This window comes from Lemur catta, chromosome 6 (assembly GCF_020740605.2).
Source record: "Lemur catta isolate mLemCat1 chromosome 6, mLemCat1.pri, whole genome shotgun sequence".
Lineage (NCBI taxonomy): Eukaryota > Metazoa > Chordata > Mammalia > Primates > Lemuridae > Lemur > Lemur catta.
Genome location: NC_059133.1, coordinates 92,849,747 through 92,877,734, shown reverse-complemented (window position 1 = coordinate 92,877,734; position 27,988 = coordinate 92,849,747). Strand labels below are relative to the sequence as shown.

Below are 27,988 nucleotides of genomic sequence, written 5' to 3'. Positions count from 1 at the left end.
CCCCCAGTGCCATTGGCTCCCGGTCCCCCTGCGGCACCCGGCCCACCCAGCCACCTGATTGGCCGGCGGCCCCGTCAGTGCTGGCCGGGCTGTGCTGACGTCATCCTGCAGCAGAGGGGATGGGGTGGGAGTGAGAGCGAGGACGCTGGGTTCGGAGGGTACCGGGAGCCCCTGCAAGTCTCCGGCTCGGTCACCCAGACTGGGATCTGCCCGGGACTGCTCTGTGGACTAGTGTGGGCAGCAGGCTCCTTTCTGTCACCGCCCTGCTGTCCTCCGCCTTCCCTCCTCTCCTCGGAAAACCCCGCGACCCCCCCCACCCCGGGGTGGAATAAGCGGGCTCAAGGCGGCCGGGGCAGAGGGTCGCCGGCCCTGCCCTGTCCCACTCCGCGCCATGGCGCTCCCCCTGCTGCCCCTCTTGCTGGCGTCCCTGCTCCCGTCCTGCTCCGGTAACAAAGGTGAGCGAGGTGGGGGTGGGGGCTCTGGAAGAGGGACCGGGCAGAGGACGTGGGGTAGGGTAGAACGAGGTGTTGGGGCTGCCTGGCACATGACAGGTGGTCCCTTCCTCTCTTGGTGGTCCTCCTTCCCATCCTTTCCCAGCTCTGCTCCCCTCTGCTCTCCCTCACTCCCCGCTGGCCACATCCTCCTCTCTGGTCCATCCTACCCATGTGCTTCTCTTGTTGGTCATCTTGCTTCTGTTCTGAGGTCTCTATCTCCCCCTCCCCCAATTCCTTCACCCTCGTAGCTATCTGGGGTCTCAGAAGGACTTGCCCCTGAGGGGGTGATGTACGTCTCTCAGTGGTTCTCCCTTTTCACCGGGGTTGCGCATGCTAAGGGTATGTGGCAGATCCATCTGGTTGGTCTCCATCCCATCCTGGGGAGAAACTGTTCATTGCAGCTCAGCAATTCGGAGCACGTATGTTTTTCGTGTTCCTCTGCATTCATACCCTCTTGCCTGCATCAGCTGGGCTGTGGGTTACCAGAGCTGCCCTCTCTGGCAGACAGCAGATAAATTCAGCTGGGCGAGGCTGCCAGAGGGAGGAAGGGAGGAAGGGCTTGGGGCAGAGGGCTCAGGTAGGTGGAGACGGTGGAGCTAGGCAGGAAAGGGCAGAAGTGGGTGTGTGGGGGGCGCTAAAGCAGTGGTGAGAGGGAAAGCTGAGAAGAGGAAGAGGGGCAGTGAGGCGTGGGAGGGGGTGAGAGGCGGACGGGAGAGGTTAAAGGTGGAGGCTGGAAAACAGGGAGGAATGAGAGGAAAATCAGGGAAAAAGATAAGAAGTGGGTAGGGAGGGGGAGATCCAAGGAAGAGACAGGGAACCCAGGAGTGTGTGAAAGGGAATGGACCCAGGGAGACAGAAGGGGCCCTGGGGACAGGAGAGGGGAGGCAGAGGCTCAGAGACTTGGGCTGGAAGCAGGGGCACAGGAGTGAGCCATGGAGCAGGTGCCTGGCCCTGCCCTCCATGCACGGCAGGCTGGGGCTCCAGCCTCAGTCTCTGACCTCAGCCTGGTTCTCAGCCTCCTGCCACTTCCTGTGCTGCCTCCTGTGCACCATCTTGTGGCTGTCTCCCCAGCCATTAGGGAAGGGGGCTTGGTGGTCGTCAGCAGCAAAGCCTCAGATGCCAGGCCCATGGGCTGTGGCTGGAGGGCAGGGTGGATGTCAGGATTTCTTGCTCCTCCTGAGATACTGGGGGTGAGGTGCCCTTTGGTGACTCAGTTTCCCTCTGATGCTGTCATGGATGTGCTTGGGGAGCCTGGGTGTGGGCACAATGGGATTAGATGGAGCAAGCAGCAGAAGTTGGGGCTTGGGGTGATGTGGAATTGGGGACCGTGCTGTGCTGTCCCATAGCCCCTCACCAGGCTAGAGGAAGATTGGGCCTGGGGAGATCCGGAGTCTGAGTGGGTCCCACATCCAGCCTGAATGAGCTGGAGGCTGAAGGGGAGGGACGTGGTAGAAAGATTTGGGATTAAAGCAAGGATCTATGTATAAAGTGGGGTTCAGGGGGTGTGGGGTTTGGTGGCCTTGCAGAGGACACAGAAATGTGCTGGTTTTGAATGTGGTCTCTTGGGTGTGGGGATGGGAAGCAGGGAACAGATTGGTCATGTTTCTAGGCCAGCTCTTTAATCCCTCAGGATGTCGGCTCTGCTGGGTCCAGTCGTTTGGCGTTGATTCCTCTGCTCCATCCCTGCCCCTCTCTGTCCTCCTCCCTCTGTCCTATATATCTTCTCTTATCTACTCTCTCCTCTTCTTTCCTCTGCTCTTGGGGAATGGCCTTAGATTGGGGCTTGGCTGGAAGAAGTGCAGAAATGGGATGGGGAGGAGGATAAACAATTAGGATCTCAGGAAACTTCTAGATCTTCTTTCCCTAGCTTCGACTCTGCCCTTAACCTATCCCTTCTGACATTCCCCAATGCACCCTGAGTCCCCAGTCTCCATTCTCCAGCACGTGAAGTCCCTAAGGAAGATTCTCCATGTGCCCCACCATGGTTCCCAGGGGAGATAGTGGTCCTCTTTTCCCCAGGGCAGGCTGTTGCCATGGAAACCATCTATCCTGCTATAGGAGAAGGCTGGGACCTCCCGCAGACCCGTGGACTCCTTTAGTAGCAGATTTCTGGTTCTCATCCCTCCCTCCTGCCAGGCGCTGCTGCAGGGGTGGAAAGGGTGATGGTGCTGGGTGTGATTGTCTAGGGAGTGGCAGTCCTGCTCACAGGTGCTTCCTCTCTTCTTCCTGGGGCGGGGCCAGCCAATAAGCATAAGCCATGGATCGAGGCAGAATACCAGGGCATCGTCATGGAGAATGACAACACAGTCCTGCTGAACCCACCACTCTTTGCCTTGGATAAGGATGCCCCCTTGCGCTATGCAGGTAACTGGGGGTAAGGGTTGGCCAGGCAGGGTAGGTAGGAGAAAAGCAGGTGGGAGGACTGAGAGCAGGGATGGAGGGGAGGTCCTGGGAGTACTGAGAAAGTGGGGACCAGGCCGTTGGAAAGTAGAAAAGTGGGCTCAAGACAGGGAATGGGCTCCACTGAAGAATGAAGTTTGAGCCATGGATGCCAGAGAGAAGGAGGTGGCAGGCAGGGGTTAAACACATCAGGGTTTTGCCAGATCTCAGGCCTGGAAGCTCTGAGAGGTTGCTGCTCAGGGAAGCTGGGCTGGAGTTGTATGTTTGATAAATTAATGCTTTTGTGCCCGCAGGAGAAGGGACAGGGGTTTAGGGGGGAGAGGCGGAGCTGGCCTCCAGGTAGGGAGGCGGCGGGAGATAAGGAGATGCAGCAGGTGGCGCAGCAGCCTTATTCCTCCCCGCCCCCTTGGCCAGGTGAGATCTGCGGCTTCCGGCTCCATGGGTCTGGGGTGCCCTTTGAGGCTGTGATCCTGGACAAGGCGACGGGAGAGGGGCTGATCCGGGCCAAGGAGCCTGTGGACTGCGAGGCCCAGAAGGAGCACACCTTCACCATCCAGGCCTACGACTGTGGCGAGGGCCCTGACGGGGCCAACACCAAGAAGTCCCACAAGTGAGGAGGTCCTTGTCCCCTGCCCCATGTGCTGCAGGGCCCTCCTCCCTCCTCCCAAGGCCCTGACCATCCTGTGTCCATGCCGGCATTGAATATCCACCCGCCCCCTGCTGTTCCTAGGATTTAGGGACCTTCAGGCAAGGTGGCAGAAACACATAGTAGAGTTCAGTGGGATCTAATCCTGGCTCTGCCTCTATGACCTTGGGCACCTTAGCCTTTCTGGACCTGCTTTTCCTTATCTGTAAAACGGAGACAGCGATGATACCTGGTTCATAAGCTCACTGTGAAGAGTAAAGGAGACGGTTTGTGTTAAGAGCATGCACCACAGTGCCTGCCACACGGCACAGGGCACGGCACAGGGCTCCGTGCATGGGAGTTGTGATGAGGAGAGCGAGAAGGAAGAGGATGGACACATTCAGCACACACCCAGATCCCTTTCACCTGCCCCTCCCTCTATTTGCAGCACACCCCCCACACGGTCATAACACACACACACACGAGGCTCTAGGCGAGGGTGGGTAGGGGATGGCTGTAGCATGATAGAGACTCAGGGCTGGGCCATAAGGGGCACTAGAGATAGAAATGTTCTTTGTGACTCAGTTTCCCCTTTGGAGATAAGCCCCTTGCCTCTGGGCCCTGGGAGCCTGGATCTTGGCTAGGGGCAGGGCTCGGGATGAAGGGCCCAGACTCAGCCCTGCTTGCCCTGGTGGGTGCAAGACAGGGAGGGGCCACCCCGACACGTACATGGGACTCCCATGTTCTGAGGGCAGCACATAGCTCACATGCACTACTCAGGTGTGTCGGATGACTTTCGTCCAAATGCCATCTCCCTTCTCATGGCTGGCTTTAATTTGGCTTTCACTCTGCATCTTCCTCGATTATCCATTGCATCTGACAGTCATGAAGGAAGGACCTGCCTTCCCCCAACCCGAACCCACGGCATTCTGTACCAAAGTCATCAAATCAGCTCCTGCTGTCCCCTGGGGCTCGCTCCTCACCAGTCCTCACCAGTCACCCTTCCTTGGGCCCTCTCCCTTGTGTGGTGCCCTGCGGGTGGGGCGGAGATGCTGACTGCCCTGTCTCAGGGATAGACGGGCTCCTTCCACTCTGGCCCCCATCGGGATTCCTCCACGTGCCTCTCTCAGCGTATTGGTGTATCTGTGTGTCATATGGAGGCCAGCTGATGCGTCCTCGTCCTCCTCCCACTCTGGTATGTGCAGGGCTACCGTGCACGTGCGGGTCAATGATGTGAATGAGTTTGCCCCAGTGTTTGTGGAGCGGCTGTACCGTGCTGCGGTGACAGAGGGGAAGCTGTATGACCGCATCCTGCGTGTGGAAGCCATCGATGGTGACTGCTCCCCCCAGTACAGCCAGATCTGCTACTATGAGATCCTCACACCCAACACCCCCTTCCTCATTGACAATGATGGTGAGTCCAGCCCCCACCTCCCCCAGCTGCCCAGCTCTTGTGCACCCACATCCCTCAGGAACACCCTGGGCCACACCGTCCATGTCTGCCCCTCAGACCCCCATTTCACCTCCTTCCCAGATGTGGAGCCTTTTGCCCCCAGATGCCTTCTTCACAGCTTCCTGTTTCCTTCCCAACCCACCTGCTGCCCGGTCAGCTCCTGTATCCTCCCTTCGCTTCCCTGGGCTTTCTCCAGTGCTCCTGACTCTCGATGTCCTTCCGCCCCCTGCCCAGGGAACATCGAGAACACAGAGAAGCTGCAGTACAGCGGCGAGAGGCTCTACAAGTTTACGGTGACAGCTTATGATTGTGGGAAGAAGCGGGCGGCAGATGATGCCGAGGTGGAGATCCAGGTGAAGCCCACCTGTAAGCCCAGCTGGCAAGGTGAGGAGCTCAGCTCTGTGGCCCATCTTGTGAATCATCTTTCACCTTGGTCTCTCTTTTTGTCCCTTCTGACAGTTATGGGGGCTAGCTAGGGCTACAGGGGGACATTTGGGGAAGGCTTGTAGCTATCTGCCTTGGCCAGAGCATTTTCCTAGGAGGCCACGGTAGTCAGAGGACATCATATGGGGAGAATGCATAGAGGACGCTGCTTCATCCTTTTCTCCCCCCAACCCCCTTGCCCTCTCTACCTCACCCCTGCAGGCTGGAACAAAAGGATCGAGTATGCACCAGGCGCTGGGAGTTTGGCTTTGTTCCCTGGTATCCGTCTGGAGACCTGTGATGAACCACTGTGGAATATCCAGGCCACCATAGAGCTGCAGACCAGCCATGTGGCCAAGGGCTGTGACCGTGACAACTACTCAGAGCGGGCACTGCGGAAACTCTGTGGTGGGTGCGCCCCTCCCCCAACACTCCCTCAGGCCTATCCTTTCCCACCCAGCCCCTGCCCCAACCTCCTCTGCCCTTTTCCCAAGACTCTGCTTTACATCTCTCTGCCATCCACAGACGTATTATCCACAGGGTCGTGTGGCACGTGGTTAGCACTTGCCACTAGCAAAGGGCAGGTGGATATGTCTTTGGCAAAAATGCATAATTGTAGCACTGGTCACCAGTCACAATTGTGGAACAATGGTAGGGGAGACGGAGTTGGAGAATGGTTAACTGGAGCCATATTTCTGGAAGAAAGTCCAAGTCCACCCCTCTCTTGTCTTTGAATGGCCACAAGAGGCAGTGAGACTAGCTGTCGGAAATCCTTTCCCGTCAGTCCCTCTGCCCCTGCCTCCTGCCCATTTCCCATCTGCTGCCTCTCAGCTCTGACACTTAGGCCTCCTGGGGCTCCTGCAGGTGCTGCCACTGGGGAAGTGGATCTGTTGCCCATGCCTGGCCCCAATGCCAACTGGACAGCAGGGCTCTCGGTGCACTACAGCCAGGATAGCAGCCTGATCTACTGGTTCAATGGCACCCAGGCTGTACAGGTGCCCTTGGGTGGCCCCGCCGGGCTGGGCTCTGGGCCCCAGGGCAGCCTCAGCGACCACTTCACCCTGTCCTTCTGGATGAAGCATGGCGTAACTCCCAACAAGGGCAAGAAGGAAGAGGAAACCATCGTGTGTAACACTGTCCAGAATGGTGAGCCCCCCCTCAGGGCACTAGCCTGAGAGTGGGAAGTGGGCTTTGTGTCTCATCTCTGCCACTGTCCAGTGTGTGACTGTGGACAGGTCACGTCCCCTCTCTTCACTTGTCGGATGCCAGTGCTAGGTTTGACACTCCCTGAAATTCTGCGATTTATCCCCAACATGACATGTCAAGGTCCCACTGCTCTCAGAGTGCAATGGGACTCCCCGCTGCCATTCTCATTTGCAGTTTGCTGGTCAGCCCCCCTGAACCCCACTGTGTAGTAGGCTGCTCCCCTTCTCTACTCCTGTCAGAGCCCTCCATGGCAGTGGGCAAGGCTGAGCAACGGTGGGCCCCGTGCCTTCCCTTCCGCTGTCACCCCATCCTCCTCCTCTGAGGGCTGACTGGCTCCATCTCCAAGTACTTCTCTTCCCTCGGCTGCAGTGGCGCATCCCTCTAGGGAGGGCTCAGCCTCGACCTGTTCTTTCCTTTCTAGCCACTTCCCTGACCTCATTTTTCTTGACCTGAAAAGGGCTGTCACCCATGATGTATTAAGCAAAGAACCAACGAAGAGCTGGGTGGGAGCAGGCTGGCCAGCGTCCTCCTCAGCCGGCCAGCCTGTTAGAGAAGCCTGAGTTATTACTTGGACTGGAGTGTGTGTGTGTGTGTGTGTCTGTGTGTCTGTGTGTGTGTGTGTGTGTGTGTGTGTGTGTAAGAGAGAGAGAGAGAGAGAGAGAGAACGAGAAAGCACATGCAAGAGGATTAAAAGAATCCAACGTCCTGTCCTTCCCGCTGCTCTGTACGTGACCCCGTCCCAATCCTCTCCCCTCAGAGGATGGCTTCTCTCACTACTCGCTGACCGTCCATGGCTGCAGGATTGCCTTCCTCTACTGGCCCCTGCTTGAGAGCGCTCGTCCGGTCAAATTCCTCTGGAAGCTGGAGCAGGTGAGGTTGGGTGGCTGTGACTAACTTGTAGGGAAGGGTGGTCCCAGGGCAGGGGGTGGCACTTTCTGGGTTGCCCTGTGTCCCCTCTTTCGTTCCCCACCTTCAGCCGCTGACTGTTCTACGCCCAGCTCCCTTGTTCTCTTTCTCCAAGGCTGGTCCCTGCAGAAAGCCCTCCAAATGACTGCTAGCACCAAACCCGACTGCACATCTTTCCCCCCTTGTTTTATTTTATCTTTCTTCTCTAGAACCTTAACGGTATGCATCCCCGACTCATAGGCAGTTAGTTAGCCAGTTGCAGTCAACACAGTAAGTCATTCCGAGCTACACAGATTGAGTTTGCGTCCTGCCAGGGGAACTTGCTAGCAAGTTTATGTCTAAACTTCAGTTTTTGTGTTTACTTAATAAACACGAATAAAAAGAATTCTATGGCCGGGCGCGGTGGCTCACGCCTGTAATCCTAGCACTCTGGGAGGCCGAGGTGGGCGGATCACTCGAGGTCAGGAGTGCGAGACCAGCCTGAGCAAGAGCAAGACCCCGTCTCTACTAAAAATAGAAAGAAATTATCTGGCCAACTAAAAATATATATAGAAAAAATTAGCCGGGCATGGTGGCGCATGCCTGTAGTCCCAGCTACTCGGGAGGCTGAGGCAGAAGGATCGCTTAAGCCCAGGAGTTTGAGGTTGCTGTGAGCTAGGCTGACACCACGGCACTCACTCTAGCCCGGGCAACAGAGCGAGACTCTGTCTCAAAAAAAAAAAAGAAAAAAAAAAAAAAAGAATTCTACATCCCAGGGTTATTGTAGGATTAAATGATATAATAGACCCTTGTAGACTGAAAAGCACTCTGTATATGTTAATTCTCAGTATTATCACCCATGATTGTGAAGGGATGAATAAAAATGGACAAAATATTTAAAAGCCCCTCTTGAGCCAACAGTTGCAGCCTCCTCATTATTTATTCTCCAAGCTGACTGCAAGGACCATTGAGGACTAATTTGAGTTTCCATCTTCTTCTGTTTTTCTTGCAAGTCCTGGTGAAGTGGCTGAGTAAGCAAATGGCTTTTTTAAAAAAAGACAGGAAGAAGAGAGAGAAAGGGAAATAAGTGCCTAGAAAATTCACAAACTGGATAATTGAGGGCCGTCTACAGAGGCTTTTGCTGTTTGTGGCTCTCTTTCCAAGAGATAATCTGCCACTGGCTGCTTCTTGGTCTTCCCCCCAAGTGCTAATATTGGGAACAGTGCCCTTTCTATTTTTCTTTAATTCACCCTCATTTATTCAACAAATGTGTATTGAATACCAACTGAGTCCCTGCCGTTCTGCTAGGTTCTGGGGGGCACAATGAATGGAACAAAATCTTTGCCTTCCTTGAGCTCACATTTAGTTGGGGAGATAGATTTTTATGAAGTAATTAGACATGTAAAAACATACATGTGATAAATGCTCTGAAAGAAGCAAACAAAGGCCTGGGGTCGAGACTTGGGGAGGCAAGGAGGAGGGAATTCACCTTGGATGGGATGCTCAGCGAAGGCCTGACTGAGGTGAGATTTAAGCTTAGTTCTAAAGGATGAGAAATAGCTGCTGTGGGTAGAGAGTGGGGAGTGTCCAGGCAGAGGGAAGAGCAGATGCAATGGCCCTGAGGCAGGAAGAGCTTGGCACGTTCCAAGCAGGGAAAGGCCAGTGAAGCTGGGGTAGAGTGGACAAGACTGGAGATGAGGTTGCAGAGATGGCAGTGAGTGGGCTGGGCAGTGGACTTTATCAGCTGTGGTTAGATTTTTGTCCTATGAGAGATGAGAAGACTTTTTTGAAGGGTTTAAAGCAGGGGCATGACCTGATCAGACTGACATTTTAGCAACATCCCTTTGGCAACTGTGGGAGGAATGTGTTGAAGAGACATGAGAGTGGAAGTAGACGGGATGGCTGCAGCAGCCCACACAGCAGGGGTTGGGGACTTGACTGAGGTGTGGCAGTGGAAGTGGAGAGACCTGCACACAAACCCGCAGCTGTGGTTCTGGTTGGACCTGGGATGGACGCACTGCCGACGGACTGGGTGTAGAGGATGAGGGAAAGGGAAGGATCAAAGATGCCTCCGCATCATCCACTTGAGCGACTGGATGGGTGATGGAACATTCGTATTCCCCAGGGAAAACTGAGGGAGTTGGAAGGGGCGTGGACTTCCATCTCACACATGTTGAATTTGAGATACTTGTGAGACATCCAAGTGGAGAGCCCAGCATTCAGAGGAAAGTCCTGAGCTAGAGTTGTAGATTTTGGTGTTATCGGCATAAATTTGGTATCACTGAATGGAAACAGATGAGGTAACTCCTAGGAGAGAGCACAGAGAGGAATGGGAAGAGGGTCTAGGTCGAGCCTTGAGGCCCCAACATTTGGAATTTAATAAGAGAGAGGACTCTACCCCTCCTTCCTCTGACCCCACCCCCGTCTTGGCTGGCCCTGGGAGAAACTGCAAAGGGAAGCGATATTTGTTTTAGCGGTTCCTGTTGGATTAGAAACTACCCTAGAGGTTCCCATGCCATACATACATACATACACATATACATGCTACATAATTTTTTGGAAAAATTTATTCATGACATAGTATGTTATTCCTCTTAGGAATTATTTTAGCTTTAAAGATTTACCTGAAGAGTGGGGTTTTTGGTGCTAGATTGGTTGCCTGATGGACTTTGGACAAGGGTGTTATTCCTTGAGCTGGGTGGGCAGCAATTCACTAGTCAGCCCTGTTGGCAGAACTGGGAACATGGGGGATGTGCCCCATCTCCAGGGGGTGGCGCAGTGCCGGGGTGAGCTGCCTGGAGAGGAAGTGTCTCAGAGGCTCCTGTCCTTACTCTGCCCCCCAGGTCTGCGATGATGAGTGGCACCACTATGCTCTGAACCTCGAGTTCCCCACGGTTACACTCTATGCCGATGGCATCTCCTTCGACCCTGCCCTCATCCATGACAACGGCCTCATCCACCCGCCCCGAAGGGAACCTGCTCTCATGATTGGGGCCTGCTGGACTGGTAAGTCCCTCTGAGCTTCTTGGGGAAACCTCCAGTGGTTTAGGACCAGGAAAGGGAAGCCGGCTGGTGAGGAGCCAGGGCAGCCTGACCCCGGCGGCTGAGGCCACCACACATGTCTCTCTGCGGTTGGGCAGGGTGACTCTGAAAGTCCCCGCCAGAGGGGACGGCCTCCCACGTCTCCCACCCATCCAACAGGGCATCATCTCTGACCTGGGAGAATTAACTTCTCAGGCGTCCCCAGAATCTCTTTTTCTCTAATACAATGTCAGTTGATTCCCACTTTGTTCCATCAAAGCGATGATGGTTTCCACAGCCCACTCCCCTGCGGGAGGTTAGTAACCTTTCAGAGTGTCATCCGTCTCCCAACTTTGAAGCCATTTCTTTCCTTCTTTCTTTCCGTGAGCAGGTGTGTGTGTGTGGGTGGTGGTGGTGTCATATTTGGGGGTTTGTCTGTTGCAGAGGCTGGAGGGATTGGGGCATGACAAAAGAAGGGTTAGGACTCAGCTGAGAAGTTGCAAGTCCTACACGGGCATGAGAAGACTCATGGATGAGAGGAAAACTTCTTATTCCTTCCTCTCTGTCAATCTGTCCCCACAACGCTGAGCTCACTGCTACTTTTTGTGTTTTTTTTTGTCCCCAGAGGAGAAGAACAAAGAGAAGGAAAAAGGAGACAACAGTACAGACACCACACAAGGTACTCTGTGTGGGAACTGGAGACCCAAGAGTTCTCGCCTCAACTGCCCGTTCTGTGCTCCCTTGTCCACCCCAAAGTCATCCAGGCTAGTTGCTGCGAGTTACGCCACCAGGGGGCAGAGCCTCCCAGAAATACAGAGGCGGGGAGGCCAGTGTGGCTTGGCTGGATTCTGGGGGTCTATTCCCGGCGGCAGCTCCTGCTGCCTTTCCACGTGGCAGAGGGAAGCGCAGGAGTCAGACACGCAGGAGGGAAGACCTGTGCGTCTGTGAAGCTCGCTCACGTTCATCCCGGTCTCCTTGCATGTCACCGTACAGACGCCCTTTCTTGCAGCCTCCCCCTTTCCTCCTGGTTTCTCCTCTTTCCTCTCTTTCCTCCCGAAAGGAAAGGTTCTGGTTTCCTTCTCTTTCTCCCTCTACTGGAAGCCTCTCTTATGTCTGTTGCTTCTGTTTTTCAGCCTTCTGCCCCAGGCTCTTTTCTGTCTTTTCTGTCTCATCTCTCTCCCTTCTCCAACCTCCTCCTCATCCTCACTTCTCTTACCTCTCGTCTCTTTTTTCCTTTTTTTGGTTTCCGCATTTCTCTTTTTCATTTTCTTTCTCAACATTTCTGCTCTTTCTCTCTTTTCCCTTTCTCTCAGCCCACCGTCCTTATTCCGTCCTCCTCTCCTCTCACCTCTCACCTCCAGTCCCGCTCCTGTGTTCCTGCCCTAGGAGACCCTTTGCCGATCCACCACTACTTCCATGGCTACCTGGCTGGGTTCAGCGTGCGCTCAGGTCGCCTGGAGAGCCGCGAGGTCATCGAGTGCCTCTATGCATGTCGGGAGGGGCTGGACTATAGGGATTTCGAGAGCCTGGGCAAAGGCATGAAGGTATATCCCGGTCCTCTAGCCCTCTCCTTCCTGGCATGCCCCTTGCCCCTCACCCCTGCCCCACCTCTCTGCCTTTACAACCTCTCCCACCTCCTGGCCCTGCTGTCAGCTGTGTCTGTGTCTGGGGCCCAGGTCCACGTGAACCCCTCGCAGTCCCTGCTCACCCTGGAGGGGGATGATGTGGAGACCTTCAACCATGCCCTGCAGCATGTGGCTTACATGAACACTCTGCGCTTTGCCACGCCCGGCGTCAGGCCCCTGCGCCTCACCACTGCTGTCAAGTGAGTGTTGGGTGGGGCGGTACAAACCCTAAAGCAGAGCCAGACATTGTCACAACTTCTTGACCTAAGATGTCACCTAGGACTAGGCCCACTTTCATTTTGTGGATGGGGAGATTGGGCCCCCAGAGAGGACAATTGACCAGTGAAGGTCACACAGCAACATGGTAGAAGAACCTGGGCTAGACGCAGATGTCTCAATAACTAATTCATTATTCTTTCCACCAAGTCACACTTCCAGGATTTTTGGGTTTTGATCTTCTCTATGCTGATATGTAAAGTGGGACAGAGAGGATTGGGTGCTGGGAGACCTGACGTTAATTCTGACTCAATCCCAATTGCCTGGTTGACCTTGGGCAAATAATGAGTTCTGGTTGCTTACCCTGTTTCAGTCTTGCTTCCCCAAGTTCTTACAAGGTCAAATATGATGATCTAAGCCCAAGGGTTGGCAACCTAGGGTCCCAGGCCAAACCTGGCCAGCTGCCTGTTTTTGTAAATAAAACTTTATTGAGACACAGCTGTGCCCACTCACATGCATATTGTCTATGGCTGCTTTCACACTCTCATGGAAGAACTGAGTAGTTGGAACAAACTGTGTGGCCCCTGAAGCCGAAAATATTTAGTACCTGATCCTTCATAGAAAAAGTTTACTGACCCCTGAATTTTAAGTGAATTATCTTGTATTACTTAAAATAAATATTATAGATTATTTCAAGGTTTATATATTAGCTGTTTAAAAATACAGATTAATTGAAGGCATAATAGTTAAGGACATAATGTCTATTGTTAGCATTTTTTTTTTTTTTTGAGACAGAGTCTCACTCTGTTCCCCGGGCTAGAGTGCCATGGCATCAGCCTAGCTCACAGCAACCTCAAACTCCTGGGCTCAAGCGATCCTCCTGCCTCAGCCTCCCTAGCAGCTGGGACTACAGGTGTGCACTACCAGGCCCGGCTAATTTTTTCTCTTTTTAGTAGAGACGGGGGTCTTGATCTTGCTCAGGCTGGTCTTGAACTCCTGACCCCAAGTGATCCTCCTGCCTTGGCCTCTCAGAGTGCTAGGATTACACACCTGAGTCACCATGCCCAGCTATTGCTAGCTTTTTAGCACTGGGTAAATGCTATGGAGCGGGGATAACAATAGAGTCTCACTCATGGAATTGTTATGATAACTTCATGATATAATCCAGAGTAAATGCCTAGCAGAGTGTTCTACAAATAATTGGACATTATTATATGAAGGCATTTAATATTTAATATTATATGAACCCTTATTGTGGTTTATGGGGCAGTTTTTAGGAGATCCTGCCATCTAGTGGGTGGATTACAGGATTTAGGAGTCAGGATTTCTGTGTCCTAGTCTTGTTACCCCTCTGCCCTACTCTGCCTCAGTTTCTCCAGAGGCTATATGAAGAGAAACATCACTGACCTGTCCCATTCTGGGAGGGGAGGGTTTAGAGAGAGAGGGCTGTGCACCCTACACAGTGTCTGGGCATGATTATCAGGCCTCACAATTAGAGCTGTGGAAGGCAGGGGCCATGGTGTTTGGGCCTTGGGCTTCTGGTCTGTGGTGTGGTCATCGTGTGGAGCTGAAGGTCACGGGCAGATGAAGTCACCTGGGCTCAGATGGATGCCCAGTATGCACCACCCCCGACCATGCTTTAGTCAGAACTCCAGATGCCAAAGGGCAGCCATCCAGTTATGAGGGGCTTAAGCCCTCAGAAACCAAGGCATGGCCTCGTCCCCTGCAGTGTGCTCAGGAGCCCTGTCAGAAGGCGGGGCCCTGTGTTTTGGCCTAGGGTGGAGCCTGCAAGGGCAGCCCCACAGGGGGAGGAGCTGACATCCTCTTTGCTGACTGGCGCACCTCAATTCCTCCCACTGCTTTCATGCCCAGGATAGAGGCTTATCCAAGGGCTTGGAACCTGCCTCTGGTCCTCTAGTAGAGGGAAGGGGCCTTGGTGTTTTCTTTAGGAGATTAAGAAAGACAGCTCTCCTCTCCTCTCTCGTTCCTAGGGCTACCACACGGCTGGTGCTGCCCTAAAGCTTCCCTGAGGGATGAGTGCGCGCACGTGTGTATGTGTGTGCATGTGTGCAGCAGAGACACACACACCTCGCAGCGTTCCCTGATGCATATCCTTGCCCATTCCCGTGGGGCTGGCTTCCCGAGCTTCCATTTCTCAGTTCTTCCATCTCCGTCCATTTAAAGCTAGATTTATGCAAGTATTTGGTCAAGGCCTAAATGCACGTTTTCCTTAAGATTTTTTTTCTTTTAATCTCTTTCTTGGAAAGCCCATCTCCTCGTGGCATTGACCTGTGAACAGATGGATACCACATCTTTTCCTCTGGCTTTGTCCTCCTTCCACAGCTCTTGACCTCCTACCTGCTTGCTGTAACCTCTATCTGGAAGTTGTGCTAGCACCTCAAGCAAATGAGCTAACGCTGAAATAATCAGCTGCAATGTCCAAACCAGTCACTCCCATGAATTCTCTCTTTCTGTAGTGGCATCTCTGTCCTTGCAGTCACCAGGCTTGAAACCTCTGAGTCATCTTTGCTTCCTTCCTGCGTTTATCCTCCATGCCAGGTTGCCTGGATCCTGCCTCTGTGCGGGGTACCTGGAATCTGTCTCCTCTTTTTCCTTTTCTGCTGTTATTGCTGTAGCCCAGGCTCTCCTTACCTTTCAGCTGGCCTGTTGCCCCTAACTAGCTGACCTATCTCTAGTCTCTAACTTCATTCACCCTCCACCCTGAGGCTAGGTGAATGATCTTAAGTCAGAGATTTCATCATCACATTTCCCTGATGAAGGTGTCCATGGCTTCCTCCACCCACTGAATAAAATGCAGGCTCTGACCGTGGCATTCAAAGCCCTTAGCGTCTGGCTCCTGCTGGCCACTCCGGCCTCGCGTTCCTCTACGTTCCTTAGTGAACACCTCACTGTCCACTCTACCATCATCCTCTGCTAGGTGGACTCCCAGCCTCCTTCAAGGCTACCTCAATTGCCACTTTTCCTGATCACTCCTACCTTCCTTTTCCAAACATCCAACTCCCATCCTAGCCAGAGACAACTTTCTCCTCTGAACTCTCCTGGCTTTTTGTTTGTTTCACTCATATGGTGGTGACCATCTTTGGCTTGTTTTAATGTTTGTGTGTGGTGTCCAATATCTCCACCAGAGCATCAGTGCCTGGGGGTCAGGGATGCCTCCTCTTTGCCTTGGGGTCCCCGGGAGCAGCAGCACAGCATTGCTCAGGCAGGGGGATGTTTGTTGGAGCTTGTGCTCCCGGGATCAGCTGGGATTGTTTCCCCAGAGGCTTTGATCTAGGCCTGTCTGGATGACAGTGCAGATTGCGATAGGCCCTGCTGCTCCACGTGGTACGGGAACTCAGCACCTTGTGGGTAATGGCACTTCAGGGGCTCTGCACTCGTCATACCTGCTAAGGTCACACCTTCTCCCTTTTGGCTCCAGTAGTCAAGCTGGGCATGCTCAGTAATGCCGATAATAACAGACTCTCAGCAAAATCATTTCAATGTGCACAAGCATGTGGACCAGAGTCCTGCTCCTGACTTACCAACTTCTTTGTGAAGACTGTTCAAGGGGGAACTTCTTCATACATAGATTTCCCTGGTGCAAACCTGGGCCCCAAATGGTTGCTGTGGTTTAGTGGAAAGATCCAGTGGACTAGGAACGAGAAGAATGAGTTTTTTTTTTTTTTTAAGATGGTCTTGCTCTGTTGCCCAGACTGGCATGATCATAGCTCACTATAATCTTGAATTCCTGGGTCAAGCAATCCTCCTGCCTCAGCTTCCTGAGTAGCTGGGACTACAGGTGTGCGCCACGACGCCTGGTCCATTTTAAAATTTTCTGTAGAGACAGGGTCTCGATGCGTTGCCCAGGGTGGTCTCCAATTCCTGGCCTCAAGTGATCCTCCAGTCTCGGCCTCCCAAAGTGGGTTTAAGTCTTGACTCTGAGATATATTACTTTTGTGGTGATCTAAGAGCTTTAGTTTCTTTCTTTCTTTCTTTCTTTTTACAAATAAAGTAGGACACAGAAGAACTTTGGTTTTTTTATCCCTATTCTACATCACTGAAATAAGATTATAATGAAATAACAAGGGCAAAATGCATCATAAATTGGGAAGTGCTATGTGATTGTTAGGTGTCATTATTGGCAAAGGGTAGGGCTTAAGGATGATCGTGGGAGTGCCGTCCTGAGCGTCGGTGCTGTTGTTGGTTTCACTTGGCTGAGTCTTCTAGGGATAGTTTGTCCTTGGCACCCTGATCAGTCAGGCTTCATGGCACAGTGGATCTAGGTCCAAGGTGGTCAGATAATCTCACCTACCAAAGTGCGTTTCTCTGATGTTGAAAGGAATGGGAGATACACCAAGGAGGGGGACCTTCTTTGATAGATACCCCTCACCCTTTTTTTTTTTTTTTTGAGACAGAGTTTCACTCTGTTGCCTGGGCTAGAGTGCCGTGGTGTCAGCCTAGCTCACAGCAACCTCAAACTCCTGGGCTCAAGCGATCCTCCTGCCTCAGCCTCCCGAGTAGCTGGGACTACAGGCATGCGCCACCATGCCCAGCTACTTTATATAAATATATTTTTAGCTGTCCATATAATTTCTTTCTATTTTTAGTAGAGATGGGGTCTCGCTCTTGCTTAGCTGGTCTTGAACTCCTGAGCTCAAACGATCCGCCCGCCTCGGCCTCCCAGAGTGCTAGGATTACAGGCGTGAGCCACCGCGCCCGGCCCCCCTCACCCTTTTATTGTTAGATATTTTTTTGCTTTTGAGATGGTGTCTTGCTATGTTGCCCAGGATGGTCTTGAACTCCTGAGCTCAAAGTGATCCTCCTACTTTAGCACCCAAGTAGCTGGAACTCGCCACCATGCCTGGCTTATTGTTGGATGTTTTTGGCACAGATCTGCCAGATATTGTACTGATCCCATGCATTTTTTAACTCCTGAGTAAAGAACTGTGTGTGTATACATTTTTGTCAGTTCAATTTGTTTTAGTTTTCATTAAAATAGAATTTGTAGATGTTCCATAATCCTGGGGTAGGGCATTGTGATCATCCTCGCAGGTTCGGATTGCCTGACCTTCCATCTCTGACCTTTTCCTGCAGTGACGTCCTACCAGGAAAGGATATGTCCCCCTGCAAATTTACCGTGGGGGTTGGGGTGCAGAGATACCACCCTCCATTCCTCCTTCCCCCTCTCTGACGTGGGTGCTCTGTTGTGGAGGCGGAGGCCCAGAGGAATGAGACAGAACATAGATTTTATGGGAGGGGGTGTTGGGGTTGAGGAACTGAATGGCCTTGCCTCTCTCTCACACAGGTGCTTCAGCGAAGAATCCTGTGTCTCTATCCCCGAAGTGGAGGGCTACGTGGTGGTCCTTCAGCCTGACGCGCCCCAGATCCTGCTGAGTGGCACTGCTCATTTTGCCCGTCCAGCTGTGGACTTTGAAGGACTCGAGGGGGTCCCTTTGTTCCCTGACCTTCAAATCACTTGCTCCATTTCTCACCAGGTGGAGACCAAAAAGGATGAGAGTTGGCAGGGCACAGGTAAGGGTGACTCCAGGGAGCGACATCATCGAGAGATGGGGCCAATGTCTGGAGCCGGAATGAGGGAGGAAACCTGGGGCTGGAAGTGGACGGCAACTTCAGCCTGTGTTTGCTTGGCTAGAATGACTTACCCTTAAGAAGCAGAGCAAGCAGGAAGCCATAGGTGGAAGGGAATTGTTGCGTAATGATGTTCTTGAAAACGATGCCGACTTCTCTTGAGGAAAGACCCCAGTAGGGGAGGAGCAGTGGCTGTGAGGGGATGGCTGGGTCTCAGAACCTCAGTGGACCCTTCTGCTCTCACCCAGACCCTGGCTCTCTCCACACAGTGACAGACACACGCATGTCAGATGAGATTGTGCACAACCTGGACGGCTGTGAAATTTCTCTGGTGGGGGATGACCTAGACCCCGAGCGGGAAAGCCTGCTCTTGGACATGGCATCCTTGCAGCAGCGAGGGCTGGAGCTCACCAACACGTCTGCCTACCTCACCATTGCTGGTCAGTGGGGCCTGAGAGCCTGTCCTGCTTTTGGGTGTGTGACCCTCACCGTGATTAAGCACCTGGGAAACCCCGAGGGCCCTCCTTCCAGGCCCAGGGGTGTGGCCAAGTGCCCGTCATGTACCTTCCTAGCCTGGAAGATCCTCTGGCTTTCAGACTGCCCCTAGGGGAGGTAGGCCTGGGTTCAGGCTCCAAATGTTTCCCTTCCTGCTCCTCTCCATAGTGCCCTCCCTGCCCCGGCCCCACTTCTATTTCCCCTAGGGCTTCTCTCCTCACTCCCCTCCTCCTGCTCATTTTCTCTGATGAGCTTCCTAACCCCTCATCTTCTCTATCTTCCAGCTCACTGATCGCCCGTGACACCACGGCTTTAATTTAAGTGCTCATTTCTTAATGAATAGTGGGCAGTGATGATTTGGTAGTTTCCAGAGGATGCCCTAGAGAAAATGGGAGAATTTGGGTATAACCAGTTTCCTCCTCTCTCCAGCCCCTTCCAGGGCCTCCCTGAGGACGTCTGTATTTTCCCTGCCTCGGTTTCCCTCCTGCTTGCCACCTTGCTCTGTCTTTCAGGATGTCCTTATTTCCTTCTTTCTGTTCCTACCCAGAAGCCACAGAGCCATTAGAGAAGGGCGCGCAGGAGAGGGAGCCTCGGTGCCCCCAAGTCGGGCAGAGCAGGTGGGGGTGGAGGGAGCATCTCTTCCTCAGAGAGTGCAGGTCACAGCTCTGGGCACGGTGGGCTGAGCCACTCCACAGCTTTGTGTGGTCAGCTGGTGGGAGGACGGGAGAGGCTGCTGCCCCGGGCCAGCCTCACCGAGCTGCTTCCTTGGCCCCAGGGGTGGAGAGCATCACCGTGTATGAGGAGATCCTGAGGCAGGCTCGGTATCGGCTGCGACACGGAGCTGCCCTCTACGCCAGGAAATTCCGGCTTTCCTGCTCGGAAATGAACGGCCGTTACTCCAGCAATGAATTCATCGTGGAGGTACCAAGAGAGTGTCCTTCCTTGCACAGCCACCCCACCGGCCTCTGGCAAAGAGCCAGGGTGGCGTGGACGTGGAAGTGTGGAGGGAGCTGGACATCACGGTGGGTGGAGGAGGAAGAGGAGGAGGCGGACGTGGAGGAGGAGGAGGAGGAGGAGGAGGAGGAGGAGGAGGAGGTGGGGGGCAGCAGTGAGGAGGAGGAGCTGGGCTCTAGAGAGGTGGGGAGGACCTAGGGACAATCGGGTGTGCCCACGGAGCCCTCCCTCTGCCCAGGTCAACGTCTTGCACAGCATGAACCGGGTTGCCCACCCCAGCCATGTGCTCAGCTCCCAGCAGTTCCTGCATCGTGGTCACCAGCCTCCCCCTGAGATGGCGGGACACAGCCTGGCCAGCTCCCACCGAAACTCCAGTACGTAAGGCTGGGTAGGCTGGGCAGGGAGGGGTGGTGGCAGGCGACTGGGTTGGGCATAGGAATCCTCCTCTTCCTCCCTGGGAGGGAAGGCGGGGGTGGAACAGTGGGTTCTGTTCCCTGTGCTATCTGCTTTAACAGACAGCTGTGGACCAATGCCTGGGTCCTCTGAGGCATTAACTTTCCCTTGTGAAGAACATGAGCCTTGTGTCATTGCAGGGTGTGCTTATGCCTGGAATCATAAAGTCAGTGTGGGGTTTAGGTGTCTTTGTCATTCCTGCTGCTGTCCATCTCGCCCTCCGCACCCTTCAAGCCCTAAACAATATCAAATTAGCCCAGGACCTAAGAATCCTCTGTGGTGAAGCTATCAAGTATTTATTAAGCACCTACTGTGTATTAGCTCTCTCCCAAGATGATATAAAAGAATTATAGGATACATGTAGTCCCTATCCTTAAGGGGAGAGTTGGTACTATTACATGTGTAGTTATGTGCTACCTGTAAAGTCATAACAATATTTCTAAAACAAAATATGCAAATTTGCAAAGTATTACATCTAGCCAGAATGCTGCCCTTCAAAGCGATCTTTTTCCCTGGCCATAGTCCTTTACCAGTGGTGCAATTTTTATTTTTTACTTTATTTTTTTTTTTGAGACAGAGCCTTACTCTGTCACCCTGGGTAGAGTGCAATGGCATTATCATAGGTCACTGCAAACTCAAACTCCTGGGCTCAAGGGATCCTCTTGCCTCAGCCTCCTGAGTAACTGGGACTACAGGTGTGTGCCACCGTGCCTGGCTAATTTTCCTAATTTTAGTAGAGACTGGGTCTTGCTCTTGCTCAGGCTGGTCTTGAACTCCAGAGCTCAAGCGACCCTCCTGCCTTGGCCTCCCAGACTGCTAGGATTACAGGCTTGAGCCTCCGCACCCGGCCTTTGTTTTCCACTTTAAGAGTTGCTTAATTGTAGAAAAACTAGAAAATATAAGTAAAAAAAAGAAAAATCAGCCACAATTCCATCATAGAGAGGAAACCAGTATTACTATTGTATATTATATTCCAGTCTTTTTTCTATGCATTTTTTTCCTTTTTACAAAGTTGCAATCAAACTATTTTGTAATCTGATGTAAACGCCACTTAATATTCTAAAACAAGTATTCTCCCACATTATTAAAAACTGCAAACTGATGCTGATGTTGCTGAAATGATTTTTGGAATCCCTTTACAGAATTGCTTTCAAAACCAATTTATGAGATGCATTTATTTTTGTTACTTTTTGGACACACCTTGCTTTTGGCCCTGTTCTGTATTACCCAACTTCTTCACCCACTTTTGTCAGAGTTGGCTCTGGATATCATTTTAAAAGTTTTTAAACATTAAGCCCATTGTCAAAGGCTGTAGATTTGTCCCTTTTGAAAAGAGTCAAAAGGTTGTGTCACAGGGTCCGAAGGCAGTTCCCTAAGGGGTTCCACTAATGCTTTCTTGGAAGAAGTTCATGGTCTCTGAACACTGTATGAAAGTATAGAACTCATTTCAACATATGTAATGGGAATAATGGGAATATGAACACAGGGAGGTCTCATTGTGTGCCAGGCACCATGCTGATGGGATTTACACATACTCATTTAGCCATTACAAACAACAAACGAAATTATACCCTTTAAAGGCAAGAAAATGGAGGCATAGAGAGGTCAAATACCTTACCCAAGGTCACACAGCTATAAAGTATCAGAACTTCAATCCAGGCAGCATGATTTCAGAGTCTATGCAGTAACCATGGCCCTCCACCCTCTCCCCATGTGTTCGCTGCTTAAAAAAAAAAAGTCTTGTTACTTTAGATTTGCGCCTAATTTGGGGGAGTTCCTGAGGGGCTTCCCAGGGCTTCTTTGTCTGAGGCTAGCTCCCCTGGTTCCCCTAGTGATGCAGTCTGCTTGCCTCCCCTCAGGCAGTGGTCACCACCTACACTGTCTCTTGTATTTTCTTTTCCCTGGGACTGGTTCCCTTCTTCCTTGTTTGTTCTGAAAACAACTGCAGACACCTTTTTAAGTGTTCTCCTGTGATTTGTTGCAGCAAAGTGGTGGAAGTCAGGCTGAGGAGGGCGTATAAGGCATAACCAAGTTGCAGAGGTTCAAAGAAGCTTCACACAATATGTGGTCAATAGAAACAGCTTAGCAAACTAAACCTGTTTTTTTTTTTTTAATAGACTCTTGGGGCCAGCTATATAAATGTTTTTTCTTCTCGTGATTCCCTAGCTCTTTCTCCAGTTCTTTCCTTGGGAATCATCTCATTTACCATTTTCTGGGTTGGACACTGGGTCTGGCTACTCTGGTTAGGGTCAAGGTAGCTGTGAGTGCTGCTGGGCGTGGCCAGATTCTCGGTCCTGACTTGCTTTGCTAAGAGGCCCCAGGTGAGGGAGTCCTTCTTCCAACTGCCCCAGAGCTTCCTGCCCTGGCTGGCCTGGCAGGCAGCGTGCCTCACCCCTCAGCCCCTGGAGGAGCAGTGTTTGTAACACCACCCTTGCTCCCCCCTCACAGCGAGGCCACCCTTGCTCCCCCCTCACAGCGAGGCCACCCTTGCTTCCCCCCCCTCACGGCGAGGCCACCCTTGCTTCCCCCCTCACAGCGAGGCCACCCTTGCTCCCCCCTCACGGCAAGGCCATCCTTGCTTCCCCCCCTCACGGCGAGGCCACCCTTGCTTCCCCCCCTCACGGCGAGGCCACCCTTGCTCCCCCCTCACGGCGAGGCCACCCTTGCTCCCCCCTCACAGCGAGGCCATCCTTGCTTCCCCCCTCACAGCGAGGCCACCCTTGCTCCCCCCTCACAGCGAGGCCACCCTTGCTCCCCCCTCACAGCGAGGCCACCCTTGCTTCCCCCCCCTCATGGCGAGGCCACCCTTGCTTCCCCCCTCACGGCGAGGCCATCCTTGCTCCCCCCTCACAGCAAGGCCATCCTTGCTTCCCCCCCCTCACAGCAAGGCCATCCTTGCTTCCGCCCCTCACGGCGAGGCCACCCTTGCTCCCCCCTCACGGCGAGGCCACCCTTGCTCCCCCCTCACGGCGAGGCCACCCTTGCTCCCCCCTCACAGCGAGGCCATCCTTGCTCCCCCCCTCACAGCGAGGCCACCCTTGCTCCCCCCTCACAGCGAGGCCACCCTTGCTTCCCCCCCTCACAGCGAGGCCATCCTTGCTTCCCCCCCTCACGGCAAGGCCACCCTTGCTTCCCCCCCCTCACGGCGAGGCCACCCTTGCTTCCCCCCCCCACAGCAAGGCCACCCTTGCTTCCCTCCTCACAGCGAGGCCATCCTTGCTCCCCCCCCCACAGTGAAGCCACCCTTGCTTCCCCCCCCACAGCGAAGCCACCCTTGCTTCCCCCCCCACAGCGAGGCCACCCTTGCTTCCCCCCCCACAGCGAAGCCACCCTTGCTTCCCCCCCCCACAGCGAGGCCACCCTTGCTTCCCTCCTCACAGCGAGGCCATCCTTGCTCCCCCCCCCACAGTGAAGCCACCCTTGCTTCCCCCCCCACAGCGAAGCCACCCTTGCTTCCCCCCCCCACAGCGAAGCCCAGCCTCTCCACCCTGTGTTCTGAGCTCATGTCCCGGCCCATCGAGCTTCCCTCTGAGATGCACTTGAGAGCAGCAGTTTGCCTTTCCCCTGTTTTGGCCGAGTAGGGCTCTGAGCTCATAGCTCCCCTGAGGGCACTGGTGATTGCCGTCACCTCACCTGAGCTCACAGGCAATGCGCTCCCTGAGTCCCCTTCCATACGCCTTTTCTGACTCCACAAGGTGTTCACTCCCTTTCACCTCCCAACCCCCAAGAGAAACCAGAATTATGGTTTCACAATATCAAACTGCTCTAAACATGCAGACGCAGTAAGAGGTACGATCTTGTCCACTGGGATGGAGGCTCATTTCTCTGAAGCTCCTGAGTGCACCAGAAATGCGAGATCACTGTGAACCGGAACCATCAGGGAAGGTTTTGTGGCACATATAAGAGCTTGAGCTTGGACCTTGAAGGGTAGAAGGGATTTGGGATGGGCATGAGTGAACTGGGGTGGGTGGGTTGTTGGGGGTGTTTATGGCTAGGGAGAATAAGGTCTGAGAAGGGTGAGACAAGATGATGAAGACATTTATCCAGTCATCCTAAACTTTGATGTCCACCAGAACCACCCCGGGAGATTTAAAAACTGTTGACACCCAAATTACACCCCATACCAATTAAGGCACAATGTCTGGGGGTGGGAGTCAGGTACCAGTGGTATTTAAAGATCCCCACATGATTCCAGTGTGCAGCAAAGTTTAGGAATCACTTCCCTACTTTGTTTCCTGCAAGTATGTGAAGGTTTGCAGAAAGACCTACAATGCAATAGGATAAAAACGAAAATGAATTAGGAAGTAAGAAGGAAAAGATACAGATGAAAGAAGAATAAGATGCGGCCAGGGACACCATTATGAGACACCAAGCAGTTGCTACAGTGGGCCAGAATTTTGACTCTGAGCTTCTTTGTAGCTAAATCAAAAGGGAACTTGAACAGTTATGAAAGTCACATGATAGGAGGCAACTGATATGTCACCAGAAGCCCTGGGACTGAGAGCAGAAAGAAGTCTCTCCTGAGGCTCTGCATACAGATGGCACCATTCCGGGCTGTGGACAGGGCTTCCAACAGTGTCCTTACAATCAAATGGGCCATTTGCTAAATTACCCCTTAATGCTGGCTCTGGAGGTCATTCAAGGCCAGAATTAACAGCTTAGATCTAATGTAGCAAGAAAAGTTGATTGCACTTTTTAATTCGTGATTTTTGTCTGTAGCTAATTTAAAAAATGCCCCCATCTGCCTGGCCTCCTGGCTCATCTTAAACTAATTAACCAGACTTGTTTGCCTAGAGAAAGAATGTCTGCATTTTGTCTTTCTTGTGGTCCTTTCTTATTCTCCTGGCAATCAACTTGTCATTTCCTTCATTAGGCCAGGGACTCAGAGGGAAACCTGCACTGATTAAGGAACAAACCAGAAGCTTTAGCTTGTCATCGCTGTGCCCATAGAGCGAGTTCACCTGCTTTGGCCTCCACTCTGAGGGGGGTCGCACTCCTTCTAGAGCCTGGACTTAGCCACGGAGCTATCTGCCAGTGGGGTCTTGTCTGTGGGCGTGGAGACCTAGGAGGGACTGTTTCCTGCAGATGGGGAGAAAGGGCAGCTCTGTCTCCGTCTTCCCTCCTCCACTAACCCCAGGCAGTTGGGAAACACCGATCCGGCCAGCCCATCTTCGCCTCGGAGCCTGCTGCCCCGCCCTAGCAGAGCCTGCTCTGACTGGCGCCTGGCCCCAAGTGGGCAATGGGTCAGGTCAGGATGGGGACCAACTTGGCAGAGAGCCATCAGGGTGGCCTCAGGGAGGTGTGCGGCTGCCGGCCTTCCCAGGCAGGGCCTTTCCACACAACTGGTTGGCCCTGGGTTGTGCGGCAGCTGAGTGTGCTGGCTGCTGAGGTGGGGCGGTCTGCAGAAGCGGGTGTGCGGGGCTCCTGGGCCGTGTGCTTCTCTACTCTCTGCTCTGCCCCTTGACATGTGAGTCTCAGGCTGTAGGTAAATTTGGGACTGGGCTGCATGGTAATATTCACGTGTGTGTGGCCCTATGGGCTTGCTGTGTGACTACTGGTCTCTTGTGTGTCTGGGGCACACATACGTGGAATAGCAGCAACGGGACTGCCCAGGGTCGAGCTGCCGTGTGCACACTCAGTGGCCAGGAGTGTGCACCCATGTGGGGTGTAGTGACCCAGCTGTCCGTGAGGGCCGTGGGCCTGGGGGTGCGTGTGTGGAGTCTCTACCTCCGCCTGCTGTCCCTGGGGCTGAGGGCTCTGCAGCTCTGCCTCCTTGTGTGTTTCCGAGTGCTGTGTGTTTGTGTGCAGGAGTCCGGCAGGGCTGTGCTTGCAGCTGCGTGCTCCGTGGCCCTCACGGCCCACATCTGTAGTGTTTGTGTCTTTCTCCAGGGGGTTGCCTTATCTGCCCAGCTGGTGGGGAGCTGGGTGACGCTGCACGGTTGGCTCTACTGTGCCTTGCTGGAGATGCTCAGACACATTCCTTCGATCCTATTGTGTGAGCAGGCTGCCAGGTGGCTGGCGCGGGCTGGGGTGCGGGCCGGCAGAGGCCTGGTGCAGTTATGGGGTGTCATGACCTTTGTCCAGCTGTGTGCCCACACGGTCTTCTTGGGCATATGCCTGTGCACGCATATCTGCTTTGCCACCATCAGCTCGAAGGTCCGTGTGAGGGTGCATGTGCCCTTCTCTGCCTCTCTGCCCTTCTGGGTCCGTGCCCCCCTGAGCCTGGGCATGAGGCTGTGGGGCCAGAGGCACAGGAGGGCCAAGGGGGAGGCAGGTACACCTCAAAGGGAGATATGGGGGGGTCAGGAGCCCCAGACAGCCAGGAGTCCCGAGCCCACCAGGAGAAGGGAGGTGTCTCGGAGCAGGCATGAGCTTAGTCCAGGTGGGTAAGTGAAGGGGCTGCTCCTTGCCCCTTGGGTCTGTCCCCACCCTTGGGTGCCAGCACCTCCTTCCTGGCAGCCAGGCTAGGCTTGGAGCTGCTTCTCCTGCACCAGTCAAGCTGTTTGCTGGCCTCTCTGCTTGCCCCACCGGGCACTGGGCGCCTCTTTCCTAGGCTGAGTGGTCTCTGGGAAAGGCATAGGCAGAGTGGCAGGTGCGACTGCAGGGCTTGCCCTCTGTCCTCTGAGGATAGGGCTGTTCGTGACAACTCTGGGCTGGGAGCCTTTCTGCTCGGCTGTCTTCGCCTCCCTTTGCCCGTCTGCTTCCCCCTGTACGCCCTTTTGACCCTGGCAGCAGCCACTCTGCTCCCCTCCCCCTCTCGTCTCCTGCCTTCCCTGTGGGTCTGTTTCTCTTGCAGTTCCTCAGGGTGTGCCCCTCTTCTAGACCACCGTGGGCCTGCCCTCTCCTATCTGGGACGCCCTCTGCCTGGGCTGCCTTCTCCCCCAGGCCCCGCTCTCTGTGTCCGAGTCCCCCCCAGTGTGCCTGGCCACCCCCGCTCACCGCCACGCTCCCCCACAGTGGTCCCGAGTGCTGCGACTCTCATCATCGTGGTATGTGTGGGCTTCCTGGTGCTCATGGTCATCCTGGGCCTCGTGCGCATCCACTCCCTCCACCGCCGTGTCTCCGGGGCCGACGGGCCCCCGGGGGCCTCCAGTGACCCCAAGGACCCTGACCTCTTCTGGGATGACTCAGCTCTCACCATCATCGTGAACCCCATGGAAGTGAGTGGCCCTGGGGGATGGGGAGGTCCACAGGGTCAAGACTGAGCCTAATGAGGGGCCGGCCCTGGGCCAGGGTTCCGAGCAGGGCTGCAGTGGGCGGGCGGTGGGGAGGAGGGCACTGGACAGAGGGAGGTGTGGCTCCAGAAATAGAGACCGCTGAGCCGCCGCCGCCCTGTCGGGGCCTCTAGTCCTATCAGAGTCGGCAGGCCGGCATGGCGGGGGCTGCCGGTGGCCAGCAGGAGGACGAGGACAGCAGTGACTCGGAGGCGGCCGATTCCCCCAGCAGTGACGAGAGGCGCATCATCGAGACCCCCCCACACCGCTACTAAGGCCTACACCTCCCCCACACGGAGGGAGAAGTCTGCCCTGGGGAGACAGAGACACCCCCAGACAAGGGAGGACATTCTGAGAGAAGAGAGACCAAGAGGGAGAGAGCGCTTCACTACGAGTCATCCTTTAATCTCAAAACCCCAGCGGGCCCCAATGGAGTCTGCCCCCTGCGCCCCTGGCCCACCGCTGCCCTCACTGCTGGGCTGCCCTGGCCCTGGTGCCCCTGGCCATGGCCGGTGGGAGAGTGGGCCGGACGACTCCAGCTGCCCTTTCTGCCCCCGACGGCAGCCGCCCCCGAAGCGTCAGCGGCAATGGCTGGGCTGGGGTGGGGTCGCGGAAAACCTTACTCTCCCTTTCCCTCCCACCCCCACCCCCTTGGCTGGGCCCTCCCTGCTTCTCTTGTGATCCCCCACCTGTTTCCACTTCACCCTGGGGATCCCTGCTTCTCCACCTTTCCCCGTTTCCTGCCTTCCTGTCCTCTTTCCCCTCCTGCCCTTGCTGCCCCGAGGTCCCACAGCCCCCACCCCTTCCCCCGGCACCGGGACCCGGTGTGGCTAGGTTGTGGGGACCGGAGGGGGAGTGGGGGCCCCGGGTGTATTATATATAATGTATATTTTTTCAATGTTGTCGTGAGCGCAGCCCGTGTTCCTGTGTGCAGC

At 54.2% G+C, this 27,988-nt stretch overlaps 1 protein-coding gene across 2 annotated transcripts; it reads left to right on the top strand.

Annotated features, from left to right (window-relative positions):
* The first annotated feature begins 72 nt into the window (after positions 1–72).
* CLSTN3 (calsyntenin 3) lies at positions 73–27,398 on the top strand. 2 transcript variants are annotated; one of them, XM_045554422.1, is made up of 18 exons: positions 76–455; positions 2,736–2,858; positions 3,309–3,504; positions 4,725–4,933; positions 5,207–5,356; positions 5,618–5,803; positions 6,260–6,541; positions 7,359–7,471; positions 10,330–10,492; positions 11,133–11,186; positions 11,894–12,051; positions 12,184–12,332; positions 17,654–17,880; positions 18,207–18,377; positions 19,208–19,353; positions 19,625–19,760; positions 26,797–26,999; positions 27,188–27,398. In XM_045554422.1, the coding sequence occupies exons 1-18, from the start codon at positions 392–394 to the stop codon at positions 27,326–27,328; spliced, it is 2,871 nt and encodes a 956-aa protein (XP_045410378.1). In that variant the 5' UTR covers positions 76–391; the 3' UTR covers positions 27,329–27,398. The 2 variants fall into 2 exon arrangements, with proteins under 2 accessions (XP_045410379.1, XP_045410378.1); XM_045554423.1 differs by lacking the exons at positions 26,797–26,999; positions 27,188–27,398 and adding an exon at positions 21,824–21,952 and having other exon boundaries at positions 73–455.
* The last annotated feature ends 590 nt before the right edge of the window (positions 27,399–27,988 follow it).

Excerpts from the sequence above, each read along its gene's own strand:
- CLSTN3 (XM_045554422.1), top strand. The coding sequence starts at position 392 with ATGGCGCTCCCCCTGCTGCCCCTCTTGCTGGCGTCCCTGCTCCCGTCC. Across the intron at positions 456-2,735 it reads GTCCTGCTCCGGTAACAAAG|CCAATAAGCATAAGCCATGG; the intron begins GTGAGCGAGGTG and ends GGGCGGGGCCAG. Across the intron at positions 17,881-18,206 it reads TGAGAGTTGGCAGGGCACAG|TGACAGACACACGCATGTCA; the intron begins GTAAGGGTGACT and ends CTCTCCACACAG.